Source organism: Aythya ferina (assembly GCF_964211825.1).
Source record: "Aythya ferina genome assembly, chromosome: 3".
In the NCBI taxonomy this organism is placed as follows: Eukaryota; Metazoa; Chordata; class Aves; order Anseriformes; family Anatidae; genus Aythya; species Aythya ferina.
Window position 1 is genome coordinate 94,637,018 of NC_140298.1, and position 17,883 is coordinate 94,654,900.

The 17,883-nt window shown below is 36.3% G+C and overlaps 1 protein-coding gene across 1 annotated transcript in view; it reads right to left on the reverse strand.

The window, feature by feature from the left end:
- TINAG (tubulointerstitial nephritis antigen) overlaps positions 1-13,909 on the reverse strand; it is a 45,264-nt gene extending 31,355 nt beyond the window's left edge. Inside the window, exons 1-5 of the mRNA XM_084514738.1 lie at positions 13,426-13,909; positions 9,158-9,221; positions 8,048-8,137; positions 6,308-6,422; positions 1,069-1,192 (exon numbers count right to left, since the gene is read on the reverse strand). Of these exons, the coding sequence (XP_084370864.1) occupies positions 1,069-1,192; positions 6,308-6,422; positions 8,048-8,137; positions 9,158-9,221; positions 13,426-13,795 (763 nt within the window). The 5' untranslated portion in view covers positions 13,796-13,909. The remainder of the gene's footprint in view (positions 1-1,068; positions 1,193-6,307; positions 6,423-8,047; positions 8,138-9,157; positions 9,222-13,425) is intronic.
- Between the last annotated feature and the right edge of the window lie 3,974 nt (positions 13,910-17,883).

Genomic DNA, 17,883 nt, shown 5'->3' on the forward strand with positions numbered 1-17,883 from the left:
TTTCCAAGTTCCTCTTCTTTCTTTTTTACCTTTTCTTCCTTTATGATTATTCAAGACTGAAAATATGTTGTGTTTTTTTGTTTTTTGTTTTTTTGGGGGGAAGAATATTTGGAATTGCTCATATTAATATATAAATATGGGATTCACACAAAACTACTTCTGAGATAGTCACCTTAGATGTCTGAACTAGATCAGCTAGTCACGATTCTAAGTACTTACATATTTATTCACAGGTTTAAAGGCAGATTAATTAACTAAATTGTAAATGAAATCAAATGACTTCTTTGTAATGTTGTTATTTAAAGAAGAAACCTTCACCCATGAGGAGCCACTGGCCGGATAAAGTAATAGGGATTTATTTAATATTTTTTTCTCTATCTTTAGATATCTTAATAGGTACTGAGACTTATTGCAGTATGAGATAACTGATCACTATATTTTATATGGGAAAAAAGACACAAATACTCATGTCCATTTTTCATAAAACCAGAGGTTATAACACTTAATTTATTATTGACATATTTTTATATATAAACCTTGAAAATAATTTCTTCCACAGATATCTGACCAATTTCAGGGTTTTCTTCTCATAAAGTCATCAAAGAGATTGCACCTAATGTACTTGAATAGCAAGGGTTAGGCAATGGCAAATGCAGATATGAAAGTATATGTATAAAATGATGCCTTCCTGTTTTAAGCATTCAAGTTGAGCATGCAGTTGTGCAAGCAAAGAATGCAGATTTGTTTAAAGTTACTCCACCATTTATGATAAACTTTAGTAGTCCATTCATTTGCTATTTTATGTCATCAAAAATTTTCATACGATACAGAAACTTATGAAAAGCAAAGAAAAATCTCTACCGCTTCTATTTGTTTCTTTGTCTTTGGGACATTTTAGAGGAAGAGGTGTAGCAATTTTAAACATTACTATTTGCTCATAAAAAGTTAACAGAAAATGGAAATTTTCATTGCTAAATGAAATTACTTCATTACTAATCACTGTACATTTTCATTACACATGTAACCTAGAATTATATTTTTAAATGGAGGTAAAAACATGAATATTACTTGCAGTTGAAAAAGCCCAGGATGCTCCACAATTTCGTTGATCCAAAGGATCATGAATCCACTCAGGCCATGCATAAGTGGCTGCAAAAAACTCAGGAAATTTTCCTTCCGGAGGTGAACTTCCCTAAAACAAAATGTAGGAGATCTGTATATGCTTCATTTCCTACTTTTGCCTTCAATATCTTCCTCATTTTGTTTTAAAAAATCTTAATGTTTGATTTGAGGAAACCTAAAGCATTGGCATCTGTGGCTTTCCAAGCCTCCACGTGGCAACCACCCTGTCTGTGTGCTGAAGCTGCCTTGAGAGCCAGAGGCTTCTGGCAATGCCCCGTCTGAGCTGGAAAGCTGAGCTGCACAGCTGCCAACCTGAATAACCTGTTCGGTTTTCCTCTGATTTTTATCTCAAGCAACATTTCCCTACAAAAGATGTCAGTTATGGCCCAGATGGCATTTTTGGAAGAAAAAGCCATCTGTTGCAAACAGTAGTGAAGTCAGCTACCTGCTACTCTATTCTTCTTGACATGCTTTACATATTTCCACATGGCTGGCAATAGGAAATTCTGGTTACTAGTGGGGAACCAGTAGAGTGTATCATTAATTCACCTTTTGCACAGAGCTTTTTCAATTTCCAGCACTTACTTTCATTCCAGAATGAAAAGCCGTGACTTTCTTTCTGGTTTGCAATCTGATGTTGAGCTGATGAGAATTCGTGGCCTGCTTAGTAAAGCCATTTGGACAGCCATTTTTGGCATCTTCATCTCTCAGCTTTAATTTATGTCCTCCACATTTTGCACAAATACCCACATATGCAAGAACCATCTGGTACAACTGCTAATAATCTGCTCTATGTTTGACATATCAAAATCATTGACCTATTTTTTTAAATTGTTTAACTTTATGGACTGATTGCTTCTGCTGCACAGGGAAATAGGAAACTACAACATTGGTCCATCCAGTAGCAATTTGTCTCAAACAATTGCTTGTAACATCTGTTCCAGAGGAAAATACAACATACAAAATATGATAATCTGTTCCCAAACAAAACATTTACCATTTTTTCTTTGCAGGCTCGCACCCAGAAGTACAAAATCTTCTATCCTAGCCAAAATCCTTTATTTTATTTTGCTTTACTTATCCTTATTCTTCTAATTCTGTGTGTCCTTGCTGCACTATTATTCTAAATTGCTTACGTGACTTACAAGACTAAGTACCTTTTGCTAAGATGATTTGCATATTTGTGCCCAGTTCTTTCAAGCTATCTCAGGACTCTTTGGCAACTGAACTTTACCACTTTGGGGGTGTACAGATAATTTTGTGGCTTGTATTGAGAAACAACAACATCTCCATTGAGCTTGTACACCTGGATTTCCTTCCCACATAAAACCAATTGTTGAGAAGAAATGTATGAAAAAAAAAGGAAGCTTGTACATCAGGTCTTTATCTGATATTAGACTAGTATACAGCACTTACAGTCAGAATGATACAGTCTGTACATAAACCCAGATTCAGTAACTCTGAAGTGCTTGAGGTTTACCACTTTAGATGCAGGCTGTGAGTCCTAAATACCATTAGTCATTTTAAAAATATATTGCAATCTCGTATGTCACTTATGTTCTTCTGAAAGTTTTACCTTCACACATAACAAACCGGTAATCTTAGTCTTACTAAGATTTTAATCTCAATACTTTCACTAATTGCTTTCGAAAGCCTGCTTCCTTCAAAAGCTTGTTAGAAATATGTGACTTGCAACCGCAAACGTCATGCAGAAAATAGCTGCTAAGCTAAAGATCTTGCTAAATTTTCATTAAGTTAATTATTAATGAACAAGCACAAGCACGAGATTTATTTTGAAGATTAATCGTACTGGCAAAATCACAGATAAATAGTGTTTCATTTATTTGATAAACCTGCTCACTATCAACAAGTAGACAAATAAAAGTTGGCAAACATTGCTTAGCATGCTTGCCTGAGCAATGACCATTTACAGTCCAAATGAGGTAGTTGAAAAAAAAAATAAAAAATTAAATAGACCTTTGGTCTAAGCCAATGTGTTAATTTATATATTCCTAAACTATTGCCAAAGTATTTAATAGCCTCAAATTGTAAATCCCAGAGCAAATCCCTTATTAACCCTCAGCCTTGTCATTTCAAAATGCAAGATTGTCCTGTAGCCAGAAACATTAGCTTTTTGTCTGAGAAATTGCTACCCTGATATTGAGAAGCACTGCTGTTCTGTGATAAATGGTAAGTCTAGACAATTGTTTCTCAATGTATGCTCCATAAACCACCATTAGACAGTACAAAGCAATCAGAAAAATGACTGGCAAACTATTTTTAAACCTTCATATGTATTCTATGCAGTGAAGCTAGCAGTCTGGCCAAAATGGAAAGGTAGGGAGACATATAAGAATACTCAGACTTCATCTATGACTTCAGAAATATTAGATGGCCCATCAGGTAAAAAAAGGTTACTGAATTTGCAAATATAAAAATATTTGTTTTGTTTTGTTTTGTTTCCCTGGGGGATGTTTTTTTAGATGTAAAATTATTTTTAATATAAAAAATAAGAAGGGGGTTTGGACATCACCCTAAGATTAAAAGTAGCTCTATCACAGAGTAATATTATGAAACCAAATTTGTAGCTGGACATGTCAGGTCAATGAAACAACTAAAAAAACTCTACTCCATGACAAAACACTGCTAAGAAGTAAGATAAAGTGATTAACACAGAAGGGCTTTGCATTCTTGAATTTTTTGAGTCTTTTTTTTTTTTTTTGTCCTCGTACACAATTGAGTAAAGAGCTCCTTCTACACAAAAATGGTTTTGTCAAGCATCCCTAAAACACAAAAGGAAACGGCAGCCCCTTAGTTACCAAATGCTGTAATTTATATCCAAGATAGTAGACCATTAGCATGCTGAAGAAATGGCTTTTATTTCAAGTCAGAAAATTTATTTAATGATAGGTAACTATGGTTTTCTTTCTCCATTAGCAAAGCTAGCAGCTTTTAATCAGATCAACACTAGATAGAGCCAAAAGCTCCCAAACACTAATTGTAACATTTTTATCAACTAACTATGTGACTTTGGGCAAGTGACTCACAGTTTTCACACTAGCAAAATGAGAAAGACAGTAATAATCATAGTGCCTATTTTATCCACAGTAAGTAGTACCTTGGCCTGCAGGTAAATTAGTAAAAAAAAAGTCACTTGAAGGCCAAGCCATTAAAGTTTGAAGAAAACCTCTGAAAAAAAAAAATATATATATATATATATATATATATTTAAAAAATCATCATTTCTGAATTCTCATCATTTATAGATTTTTACACATTTCTGAGCTGTCACCTGGATACAGAAGCTTAATGGAAACACTTTAATAAATACTCACTTTTTTATCACTTAGGTGTTTGTAAATGCGTTTGTATGCTTCACAAAATATCAGTTACAGAAAATTATTCATGGAAGGGGAAGCCAGAGCAAGTTTATCTGAAAATCTAGTAAGACACATATATTAAAAAGTGCCTGGGAATTATCTCCATGACTACTGTTGGTCTGCCAATTGGAAGAATTTGTCTCCATCCCTGGTGAGCCTGATCCATGCTATGATCTTTCTAGATCGTTCAGTGACAGTAGATATTGGGCCAGCTATGAAGAGATGATTTATCACATCTTTACCCAGTGGGCCTTTAGGTCCTGATAACTGCTGATTCACATGGAATCACCTACTAAGGTGATCAAAGTTTGGCTTAAGGGAATAAAAGCATGTTTTTTTTACATTTCTGGGAAGTATTAAAATGTGGCAGACTGAAAATTTCCCGAGGCAGAATAATGACACTTAAGAGCTGATGTTATTGAAAACTATAGAGGAGGACAGAATCAGGGAGATTTGGAGCTTCACAAGAAGTTTCAGAGAAAAAACATTTTTAAATCAAAAAAATACAAGACAGAAACCACTAGGGTAGGAACAAGAAAGTTTTAATACGTCTGAAGAGAAACCATAGGTAGACAATTGGCTTCTATACAATTCAGAAGATTTTTTTTTGTAAACTCAAAGAATTCTCCAGAAGCTGGGAAAGACATACAGAGATTATTAGTTTAGGTTTTTAGCTTTAGTAAGTAGAGAGAAAGATTTCTTAGACTCCTGTGCAAAGCATGTGCTTCCAGCAACATCTATGACTTTCTGAGGGTTAAATGGAAAAATTAATGGAGCTGGATTTCTGGAGAAGAATGCATTCAGGCTGTTAGGATTTCTGGCAGGGCCAAAGACATTTGGGCTGTGGCTCACAGATTTCATAAAAATAGAACTGTTAGACAGCATGTGCCTGAGAAATGTTTCAGCAGAACAAAGGCCGTAAGTACTGCAGCAAAGAAGCTACAGGTAGCTTAATAACAAAGATGCAATAGGCTGGACATAAAAGAAATCCTACTGTATTCTGGGCTATACTGAAAGAAGCATAGCTACCAGATCAAGGGAGGTGATTGTTCCCCTTATGCTCTGCTCTAGTGAGACCCCATCTGGAGTGCTTCATTCAGCTCTGGAGACCCCAGCACAAGAAGGACATGGACCAGTTAGAGTGAGTCCAGAAGAGGGCCACAAGGATGATCAAAGGTCTCAAGAACCTTCCTATGAAGAAAGGCTGAGAAGTTGGGCTTATTTAGCCAAGAGAAGAGAAGGCTCTAGGGAGACCTTCCAGTACCAAAAAGGTACACGAAAGTGGAGAGGCACACTTTATTAGGGAGTGTAGTGATAGAACAAAGGGTAACAGCATTAAACAGAAAGAGGGTAGGTTTAGATTAGATATAAGGAGGAAGTTCTTCACTCAGAGGGTGGTGAGGCACTGGCACAGGTTGCCCAGAGAAGCTGTGGATGCCCAACCCTGCAGGTGTTCAAGGCCAGGCTGGATGGGCCTTTGGGCAACTTGGTCTAGTGGGAGGTTTACCAGCCCATGGCAGGGGCATTAGAACTGGGTGGTCTTTAAGGTCCCTTCCAACCCAAGCCATTCTGTAACTCTAACATTGATATGTGAATAATGGTGTACAGCTTCCCAGTTGATACAATTTTCTTTTGCTCCTCCTTATTGAATGTGCATGGGTATGACTATGGCTAGCAGACTATCTCTGTGGCTAGGAGAACTATTCTGAGAGTTCCATATACAATATGGAAGCATTTAGTAGAATAATAATCTTATAATTATTCCAATAATGAATATATTTAAAAAAAAATCACCTGATACTTACTGGAATTTCTTTCATATTCAGCAAAGAATGAGATGGAGGTAGTGTGCCCAGTCGCTCTTTGAAACCTTCTTCCAATGTCATTCCCCAGAATTGACTGTAGTTGTCAGCTTTCCATCTTCCTCACAAACAGAAAACAAGCAAACAAAGCCACCTTTGAGATATTGCTTATACAAATACCTTGCTTCTACTTTATAAGAGCACCACTAAAAATAACATTCAAAAATAAATGTTTCAAATTATGTTTTGAGACATTCTATTAGATATGCATGAGACAATCTTTAGTACAGGGTTTTCACTGCAGATAAATTTAGGCTGGAGCAACACAGCAGGATATGAAAAGTGATGATTTGAGGTCAGCATTGTGTCAGCCTGCAGCAGATGAGCATGCAATGCTTCAGAGAAACACTAGAAAATAAGGAGCTCAATAAAAACAATTACAGTTGTCTTGAAGTTGTGCTCACATTATGCTTCAGACCAGATGCCAACAGAGAACTAACAGCTTCACATAATGGGTTACTTTGACTTCAAGCTCTGGTGCACCAGCAGTGTTTGTGAGACACTGTTTAACCACACAGAAAGCCCAGCTGTTCTGCCTCAGTTTTACATTAATATTCAGAAAAATAAACATTTTTTTATTATTCCCTCCCTACTCTATCTGAGGAAGGTAGATTAGCCTCAGAATCTAGCACTGACCCTGAAAACTATATGCACAACGTAAAAAAAAAAACTTACATTTACACACTTTTTGAACAAATTGAAATTGTTTGTATTATTGGAGAAGGACTGAAACACAAGATAGAGCATTCTCTTTATTAATTTCTTTCTTGCTTGTAAACAGAGGTGAGATTCATGTTGCCTAAATGAGAAGCCTCATCACTCTTGGTCTGCCTGTCCAGCGGAGAATATGGACACCTGAAGAAGCTGGGTCATATCTCAGGTGGACTAAGCCACTCTGTGGTTATCAGGCTCCAGATGCCTGACTTAATTGTCTGTCCTAATTCAATTGGTTTGAAGCTCTCCCATGAAGATGAGCTACATGTTCTAGTACAGAGTGACAGCTTGAAATCTGTGCACCTGTGCATGTTTCTTTGGTGAATTTAGCACCTCAGCTGTTAGGGGGGTGATCACTATATCTCCGTCTGTAAATTACCAGCAGGCTCCCAAGGCACTGCTCTGATACCAGGGTGTCCTTCTGCAGTACTGCACTGCAGGGAGCAAGAACTGGTAACAAGAAAAACACTGAACCTCACAAAGTTCTGATATCTTGGTCCTTATCTGGCCCATTCTCTTCTCTTCCAACACTATGTAGAATCCTGGTATGTAGAATGATATTCTTAAGGGTAGGTACCAAAAATAAATAAATAAATAAATAAATACATACATAAAATCTATCCTAAGCATTGAAGTGAAGAATAAGGGAAGATGATCTAAAGACCATTTTGTGAGGAAAAAAAAAATAAATAAAATCATATGAATTTTGGAGACTGTATTAGATAGGTGTTTACAATATTATCTCTTACTAGCATGAGACTTCCAGTATCTTTCCACTTAAAATTCTATAATCTGCCAGAGATTTAGAAAAATTTTACAGACGCACATTTATTACATTTACTATCATAGTCATGGGATGTAATTGGGGATGGAGAAGACAGAGAGGAGCACATAACTTCTAATTTGCACTTACATACTATAAGCAATAAAGTAGATTACAACCAAACCTTAAAATAAAAGTATTCTCACCCATAATCTCCAGAATTGATGTTCTGAATCAAGTCTGGGCGAACAAGACATACTTCATTTGAACATTTCCAGTTACTTTGGAAGCATTTGCTGAAAGGGCAAGAATATCATTGAGCAGAAAATAAATTGTCAAAGGAAATATATGCACTTTTACAGCAGAAGGGAGGGGGGGAACCTAAACTGTAAATGTCACAGTAATTACGAAAACACAATTTTACTTAGTGTCACTTCAGTAACTAATGAATCCTAATTGGAATGAGGTGGGAAGGTTTACAGCTTGTGGAAAACATCATCTTTAAAAAAAAAAAAAAATTAAAAAAAAATTGCTTCCATCTTTGTAAGGCCAAGTCTCACAAGAAAAAAAAAAAAAAAAAAAAAAAAAAAAAAAAAAAGAGAGAGAGAGAGAAAGAGTTTATCTCTAACTTTGGAAAACCAGAAAGGAGCTACATGGTTGTAGACACTTTGCTCCAAAGACCCTGGGACAAGTTCAAGGCTGGTGGATGCCACTGGAGCCCAATGAGCTGCCCTGGGTTTGGAGGTATGGGGCCAGATTTTGGAGAGGAAAAGCAGGTAGGGCTGGGGCAGCTGACTGCGAGGGCCAGCAGCAGAGCATCCTGCCTGCTCCATGCAGATGTCCCAAAGTGGGGAATGGGATGTTCGAATAGTTCATCCCTTTCCTACATAAATTAGATATTCTCCCCTCATGGAATAAAATTAGTGCTCATCATTTCTGCCAGAGGAAAATGTTATAAAGATATTCCCCAAAATTTGAATGATATCGTTTTCTTCTGTATTCAGGTCAATGTCCAGGTCTATGCCAAAACCATTTCCACTCATGTCAGAGCCAGCAGATCCAACATGGATTCTAGGCCAGTGGGGAGGAGACTTTAATACTCTTGGTTTTATGTCTTGATTAGAAAACCCATTGACCTCTTGCTATTCTTCCATGTTGGCTGTAGTTTAATTCTATAACATCTTAATACAGAATTACTCTGCCAACCATTGTGATTTGATTACATTTAATATGAATTTAGGGATGCTCACTAACATAATTCCTGTTTCATGACATATGCTAAATTAAATTCAATTTGCTGTTCTCTGAAACATTACCAGGAATTGCAGTTGTCTTTAATTATTGTTCCTTCTCCGTAATATCGGCCATCTTTATAACAACCTGCCAACATAACATATAGATATGTGAAAAAAAAATTTTCTTGAACTGAATTAATTCAAAAATTTTGCTACTATTGAATTAAAAGGTTGTATGCAGTACACATGCTTTATTTAGGTGAAATGAAACAAGTATTTCCATTTTTTTTTCCAGTAATGAAGGCATTTTGGTGAATTTTATTTTTTTCCCATTTACATCATTATTCATACCAAACAAAATCAAGAACAGATTCAAAACACTCACTGAAAAGTGATTATCTTACATATAAACAACAACACAAATAAAATTATTTTCTAATAATAAACCAATACATTTTTAATAAAGACCATTTTGAATAGGTAATTAAAATAGAATTCAGTTTTTCCAGTTATTGAATTTTTAAAAAATAATATCTGTTTCAAAACAGGTGTCATATTATGTTATTTTTTCTTGTCAGAGTTTAATTCATTTTTTAAAAACAAAGAGATCAGTTATTTTTAAATACAACACTCCTTCTATGTACATACCTTTTTTTGATAATAATTCACTGAGAAAAGACCTTGCATGTGTTATAAGATCTTCCACATAAACATATTCTTCAGTATACTTAAGTGCCAAGACTAAAAGAAAGATGCCTGCAGTGGGCTTTGGATCAAATCTATAATAAATATAGTATAGTTATCATATGGGGCTCTGTTTTCCAGCTTTTTCTCATGTTTTCTCTGCAGACACTGGTGACCCTAAAGGTAAAGATTGTTTCTTCCCCTAGTAAAGGAATTGGAGAAAGGAATTCCAAACTTTTATTTTTATTTTTTTTTTCCTTCTCCATTTCAAGAAGCTTTATCCTCTTTATTCATATTTCATATGAATAAAGTGTTCACTTGCATTAGCATTATATCACATTTTTTTCTTTTCAAGCATAAGTTATTTTCCATCTCACAACGAGGAGTAGAGCCCATACACATTCACTCAGCAACGTAGACCTCCTTTACTGACATGAGAGAACTTCATACCAAAGTGCAGAAGTGGACTAGAATCATTTAGTTAATTATAAATGCCTATTTTGCCCTGTTAGCCATACAGCAGACTACATTAACTAGTACAGACATAGGTGATTTCACCCAAGCAGTCTGAGGTCCAAAGTGTCTGCTCTAATTGAATTTCTGCTAGGAATTGAGACATTTTTCAGAGAGTATACAAGGCAAATTACTTAAGTGTCACAGTTTATCATAGTGTGCCCCAGTGCCAGCATCAGACAGTAGCTGGAAGGAGGCATAGAGCAAATTATTCAAAATATAGCTAGGGAAGGAAGTATTAAAGCAGTGGTCTTAGAGGCAGGATGAAGCTTCATATGAGCTCAGCTAGCAGCCTTCACAACCCATGCCTGAGAAAAAAAATGCAAGCCTGAACAAGTATAGAAGAAGCTTTCAAAAGATATATGCTTAAGGAATAGAAGATTAAGAACAGTTTCATTAGCCTAACCAAATTAAGACTTGAAAGGCCAGGAGTTCTGTCTAAATTTGTCTAAGATATCAGTGTCAGAGTGGAGATGTCTAAGCTAAAAGACACTGGTTGCATAAGAACAGAGGCAGTTTATATGACCATGAATATATTAGGCTGGAATATTAATATAGTGGGAAATATAGTGAGAAATATGTGGGAAATTAATTCATTTTAAGAAGCAGCCTGATGACTTCATGGGATCATATTGTGTGAAAAGCATGATAAGAATGAGGTGGACTTCATAAACCTGGACTTCATTCCTGGTTCAATGTTCTCTAATTGTCACCTCATTTGCCCCACTTTTGTTGTAAGTAATCTTGTAAGTGAAATGTTTCCAGATGTACACACTTGTAGGCCAGATCCTGACTGTGTAATGTAAAATCAATTAGCAAACTCTCTAGGCATCCCTTTTATACTACTACCAGTGTGAGAGTTAGTGTACTGACTCTGATAACGCTTCCCGTACCATCAGAGTAATTGAAACAAAAAGAATAAATAATAAATGTATTCTATAAATAAAACTCTAAAATTCTCCTAAGAATAATAACAACAAATCCAGAACTTCTGTTCAGTGCCTAAGACAAAGTCAAAGCAGTTCCACACATTTACATCTGGAGTCCTCTGCATGGTACAGACAGACTCAGGGTGTACACAATAGCTCACTACTGTTGTGCACCAAGTCAGTATGCTGGGATGCAGAAACACAGCACTGCGCAGTTTTATTGCATTTCATTCTATCCCTTGTAAAGTACTGAAGTTTATTGGTTTATTTAAAGCAATATGACTCAGAAGGCACTGAAAGCAAAACCACAGGCAGCCAAAAGATCAAAATCTTCAAGGTGAAATGTACTTTGGTGTATGTGGTCTGGTAGTTCTTAAATAATTCTTAGCCAAAGGCAGAAGCACAGTCTCAGTTATTAAAAGTTAGCCAATATACTTATGGCATTTCTAAAAATGCTTCATAGTTTGCTTAATCTTCTGACACTCAGTCTTCTTTGTTTCTTCATTTTTTCCTTCCAATTTCATTCTTTGCTCCCTGTCCCACAGTCATTTCAGTTCTAGAAAGTTCCTTCTTGAGTGATATTTTTATCTGCTGTATTTTGACTGCTTTGTTATTCTCCTTTAACCCTTTAAATTACTTCTATAACAAATATCCAATAAACAGAGATTTAGAAAAATATGTTTTCTATCAATGAAACACTTTCTTCACCAGAAAAACATCAGCTTATTTTAATGTGAGATATAAATTAAATAAGATAGCAGCTCACATATAGAACAAATAAACATGCTTGAATAGATTAAATAGCATTGCCACCTATGTCAGGCTTGTATAACCCAGGAGTTACAAAACAGTGAACACACATGCAAAAAATGGATTGAGAAAAGCAGTACAAATATTACCCCTCACTTATTCCGTTACCTAAAACTTCTGTTACATTTTCACCTTTCAGAGGTAGACCTATCACAGGACCCATATGGCAAAATGCTGCAGGTTTTGTAGTAATTCCCTTACAGAAAGCAGTCTGCAAAACCTTATCCCAAGGCTGTCAGCTCTGGAGCAGAAACAGTGCTCAGGGCTTACACAGAGCTTATGACAGCAACCCCCCAATCTGTTGGAAATAATATACAACAGTGCACCCTAAATAAGTATGGAGCAAATGTCTTTATTTACATAAATCATAAAACATTCTTTTAGAGGATTAGAAACACTTCGGAAAATCAAGCTTGTTTTGCAGCGTTTGGCATTTTTGTTACTCCCACTTATCAGATTTTGGCTGTGTGCCTGGCTTAAGAGCACAGGCTCATGAAGAGCTTGTGGTCTGAGTGCTAGAGTACAAATAGCAGAGATACCTCACAGAAACAGTTAATTTTTAAAAGCCATGGTGGTATTCTTGTTGATTTTCAGCTTTTGCAAGTTTGGTACAGTCTTCACGTTTTCAGGTAGATGTGTCCTAGCAAGAAGCTATAGTGTTAAAATTATAATTCTAAAACTGTATCACCAGCAGAGATTTGCCCTCCACAGAAACCATGTGTAAATGATGCTTGTACATATTTGTGGGTTTTGTTTGTTGTTTTTTTGTTTGTTTGTTTTGTTTATTCAATCTTTAGTTCTAAAGACAATAGACTAAGATTAGAGTAGTTCTGGAGGAACTTCCACTACAAGCTATGCAGAAAGAAAGCATAAAAGGACAATATGCCAGTCAGAAATTCTTGTTCTAATCACATCCCTTCAGTTAATCCTGCACTGAGATGCTGCAAGAAAAGTGGTGTCCCAGAGGAGAGCTCTGGTGGATCTAAGCCATTACAGAATACCTCAGAGCAGTATCATTTAGGATAATCATCAGTTTTCAGAATGATCTGTTTGTACTGATGGGTACAAAATTTAGATCTTTCTGTTCATTTTGTGTTAACCTGTGAAGCTGAGATTGATGAGATCACATTAACTTCAAACTGATGAGGTTATCTCTAGAAAAGTTACAGGTGAAACAGCGGTTCTGGCCAACAGAGATAAGATTGAGCCAACTCTAGAAATGTATCCCTAAAAGCAAAGAAATAACAGGAAGCATAATTCTTATTTCAGCTTTGTAAACAATATATTTGTCCACTATGTCAATAGGCACATTTTTAGGATGCACACACTCTAAAGATCTATCAGTAATTTTACTTCCAACTATATTTTTCTTGTGGTACACTAATACCAGCTGGGTCTTTTCTCTATACCCACCTGATGTTGGAGGTGGCCAAGGCTCATCTGACCTGGTGGGCTCAACAGTGTTGTCACAGACATCCCAGTAGTCAGCACAACAGTCTACAGGGCCAGGAGAACCTGTGGCACAGAACTGGTCACAGTAACATATAGCTGCTCTGGAGGCAATGTTAAAGCTGCAGTCATCATTTCTTCCTGTGCAGCAGCCCCGTATCCTGCAGGACTTTCCTTGGTACAGACTCCTTTTTAGCCTGTCCCACCCTGCAGAGCCACGATCTTCAACAGAGTAAAGTCCCCGGGGCAAATTTCTTCTAGAGTTAAGCTGCTTTGCCATCCAAACTTCACTTGCAATGCAATATAAGAGCAATATCTGACTTTTGAGCCACATTCTTCCACCTCCAGACGCCTTTTTTAAGTCTCTCTGTGCTTGACTTTATCAGCAAATGTCCATTTACTGTAGATGTAATACCTCCACTTACTATCCAGAAACAAATCTGAACAGAAAGCTGCAGACAACAATATTTTATGAAGGTTCTGTATTTGTTAATCATTAGTCAGACATGTTATAAACTGTTTTATTTGCCCAAGATAAAAAAAAAAAAAAAAAAAAAAAAAAAAAAAAAAAAGGAAATAAAGCCACAGCTATGTATCCATCATTATGAAACATTGGGTACATTCTTTCGTGAGTAAGAAATTTGTAGTAAAGGTTTATTATGCAGAATATACACAGTCCAATATCTTAGTTCTATAGTTTAAGCTTCTAAAATCAAAACAACATGAAGAATGAGCACATGGAATTAGAGGGTCTCTTTCCTCCTGGCTTCATTTACCTGTAACTAATATGTTCTCCATATGATTGGAAATTATACTTAGATTACTTTTCACCTTCATTCTCTTATCTGATATGCAAGGCTATAGGTCATTGACTTTCAGTGCAGTAAACATGTCCTGCATCCCCCCCTTTTCTATCTTGTTTCCAGTGATCTAGGTTTCTTTTATAATTTTCTTTTTCTTTTAATTTTGCACTGTTTTACTGTGCGCACATTTTAAAACTCAGGTGATATTCAGCATAAACTATTACCCAAAATATATTCTTTTAAAGTTCACATTTCTTGATTCAAAATGAACTTGGAAATCTATGTAAATAGGGTAATAAATACTAACTAGTGAGTCCTCATTCCAGTTTAAAAAGTAAATGGCTGGAATAAAAAAACATGAAGACAAACAGTAGATATCAAAAGACATGCAAAACTGCCTTTACTACTTGTTCCATGCTCTCCAGGTTTTTTGACTGCAGACATAAAGAAATATGCATGGTACTGTTGCCAAAACCTAAAAGATTCAGAAAAAAAAAAAAAAAAAGAGCAAAGTATTTTGAAGCTGCTAGGAGAGATAACATGTAAGGCTAAATTGCAGAAAAATAACATTCTTTGAAATATGAACAGATACAAGACAATTTAAGTCTTCAAAGCTGAAAAAGCAGAGGTTAAAGAAAAAAAAAAAAAAAAGTAATTCTTCCTTTTCCATTTTGTAGTGGATGAGAGGACCCTGAAGAAGTTAATGGCAGGGAACGAAGGGAATCTTTCCCTTTGTGATTTCTACTGGATTGTTTGGTGCTGCGGAAGGTCACAGAATCAAAGGACAGCTACTTTTGAAAGCACAGCTGGTAGCACAGCTGGTCTGGATGCATTGCTGTGAATTGTAGAATCATTAAGGGGGAATGTGTGTGTGTGTGTAATACACACACACACATAGACATATGGGATTGTAATACAAATGCTCAAGTCTTTAATATAATTTCTTGCCAGCAGAGCTTTTATTGGACCTGCCTCTCACACTGTCTGTGTCACAGATAAAGACATGTGGATGAGGGAAAATTGCATCAGACAACATGATTTTTATTTTCCTTTTTTTGCAGGCAATCTTCTGTATGGAAGTCAATAGAAAGGCCAAGGTCAGCTATATACAATTATTGTACATCACATAATATTAAATACACATATATCTTAACCTTCATAAACCTTAACATAAATCTTAACCTTCATTATCCTTAACATAAATCTTAACCTTCAGATTTGTTCTGTGCTTTTTGATATTTTTTGTTGTTGTTTGTTTTCCTAAAAATGCTAGGTATCTAGGTATCTCAATTAGTCACTGAGTGCTATAATGCATCAAATATAAGGTGAGGAAGGTTAACCAAACATGATCATGGAAACTCAAATGAAATTCTTGGTAAAAATGATAATCCTTTTCCTTAATCCTTCTTTCTATATGGTTCCAAGTAAAAGGTTCTATTGATTTGCACTGCCACCTGCAAAATGCAAATCTTCTTTGCTGTTACAGTTCTTTGGACATCATTTTACAAAGTTATATCCTTACTCTAGAGAAGCATAAGAAAGAAAGAAAGCTTCCACATGTGATATTATCTGCCTTTTAAGTTACAGACCTCTGTCTTCATTTAGTTTAGATTTTAGTTTGGTTAGGTGGTTTTCATTGTTGGTAGTTGGAGTTGGTTTTTTTTAGCTTTTAAATTTTAAGACTTGCTGATAATAAACCAGAGGCAAAGGATTTGTTTGGAAAAGAAGTGCGATAGTTAACACAGAAATGAGCTTCCTTTTAAAGGAACATAAAAATGGAACTAGTGCTTCTGAACAGCTTTGTTTTTTGACACATGGAACCGTGCTGAAACTTGATAAAATCTTATTCTCCTTTCTGCTGGCATATGCTCAAACCTTTTTTTTTTTTTTTCTTAAAAAAAAAAAAAAAAAAAAAAACACACAAAAACAACAACAACAACAACAAAAAAACATTTTGTTGTGGTTCAGCAAATATTTTGTTTTCAATAGTTTCCACTGTAAGCAAAAAGTAGCTCTCTGTAAATTGCAGGAAATCATGTGTTGACTTATCTGTAACTATTTAGGAACAGTTAAATATAATCCTTATTCTCTATTGAAGATTAACCTATTCCAAGCAGACCAGCTCTGCTACTTTTTTGAGTTAGGGGCCTAGACCTAGTTCTGGTCATCACTGTTAAGTACAAAAATGTCTGACTTGTACCTGTTTCAGTACTCTCTGAGGTCTACTCTTGAGCTTAAAAAAAAAGCCAGGAATCTCTTTAAAGCTAGAACAGGATTATCCCACAACTTTTCTTCAAAAATTCCTTCTGATTTGTTTGAATGAGCTCGTTGCACACTCTAAAACCTCATTTCTGATCACCTTTCAGATTAGTGGTAAAAGCCCTGAGCTAGGCGCTGGTTGCTGAAGGTCACTCCCTGGACAGACCTCTGAGCCTACCCCATCAGAAGACTGTGCTGCCTTTCTTTTGCCTGACTCTCAGCCAGTTTAGGAAGCAAACAGGACACAAGACTCCAGTCCTCTTTTCTGCCAGTAGGCAAAACTCAGTGTGTCATAAAGATCATGTAATTGCTTATTATCAGTTTAAACTCTGAAATGATATGGGCCATCCCTTTCTTTGAACTCAAATGGAAACTTAGCTGGTGACTCCTTGCACAAAAGACACCGCTGCTTTGTGATAGCTGCAATAGATTATACTTACTACTTTTTATTATTAAAGGCTGCAGTGAGGAAAAACGTTCTGAGCCAACCCATTTCATCAAAAGTATTATACAACACTGTGTTCTCTTTTCTGTGTGGACTCACCCTCCCAAGTGGTGAGTGCCTACATCCTAGACCTGTTTATGTAGAGAAAAACTGTGTGTTAAAGAGTTTTTCTCACCAGCATTTTGGTCTCTATGTGTCTGGGGCAGGCTGAGAATGGGGGTGTTTTCACCCTATTTGGCAACAGCCTGGCACCTCACTGTTGTAGGTAGGTGTCGCAGCATCAAGCACTGCTACTGTTAATTGAAATCTTTCAGGGTTGCCCATGTCAGTTATTACCATGCTATTCCAAGTTACACACAACTCAGAATAGAAGTGACTTAGGTGACAAATTTCATTGGTACAGTCCTGCCACAGGGCACTTTTCTACATGCAACCTCTATGACCAATGTGTCCACTCTCTCAGATATTTAATTAAACAGTTTTAGGGTCAAAGTCAGAGGCAGAGGAATAGAAAACAACTCCAATTGCCCATGCCAAAGAAACCCTGTTCTTCACAGCTACAAGCACACAGAGTCAACAATCACAGGTGAAAGAAGATGGCATAGTACATACTAGGTGATTGCTACAGCCTCATAACCTTATCACTCTTCCCAACACAATAATTCACTACGCGTGTTTCCTACCTCGGTTGCATCCCTTGGTCGTCTCCATGAAGCAGGTGCCATTTCATTCTTCTTGTTCTCAGCCATACTCCAACATTGCCCTGAGGCCATGGTCAGCCCATTCTGAGCTCAGTCAAGTAAATAAATTTGAAGAATGGGAAAATCTGTGCATGAACCACTGTATTACGCATGCAGTCACAGAGCCATAAGTGCCCTCCTCAACAACACTTCACTAGGGCTTGCCAAATGTAGG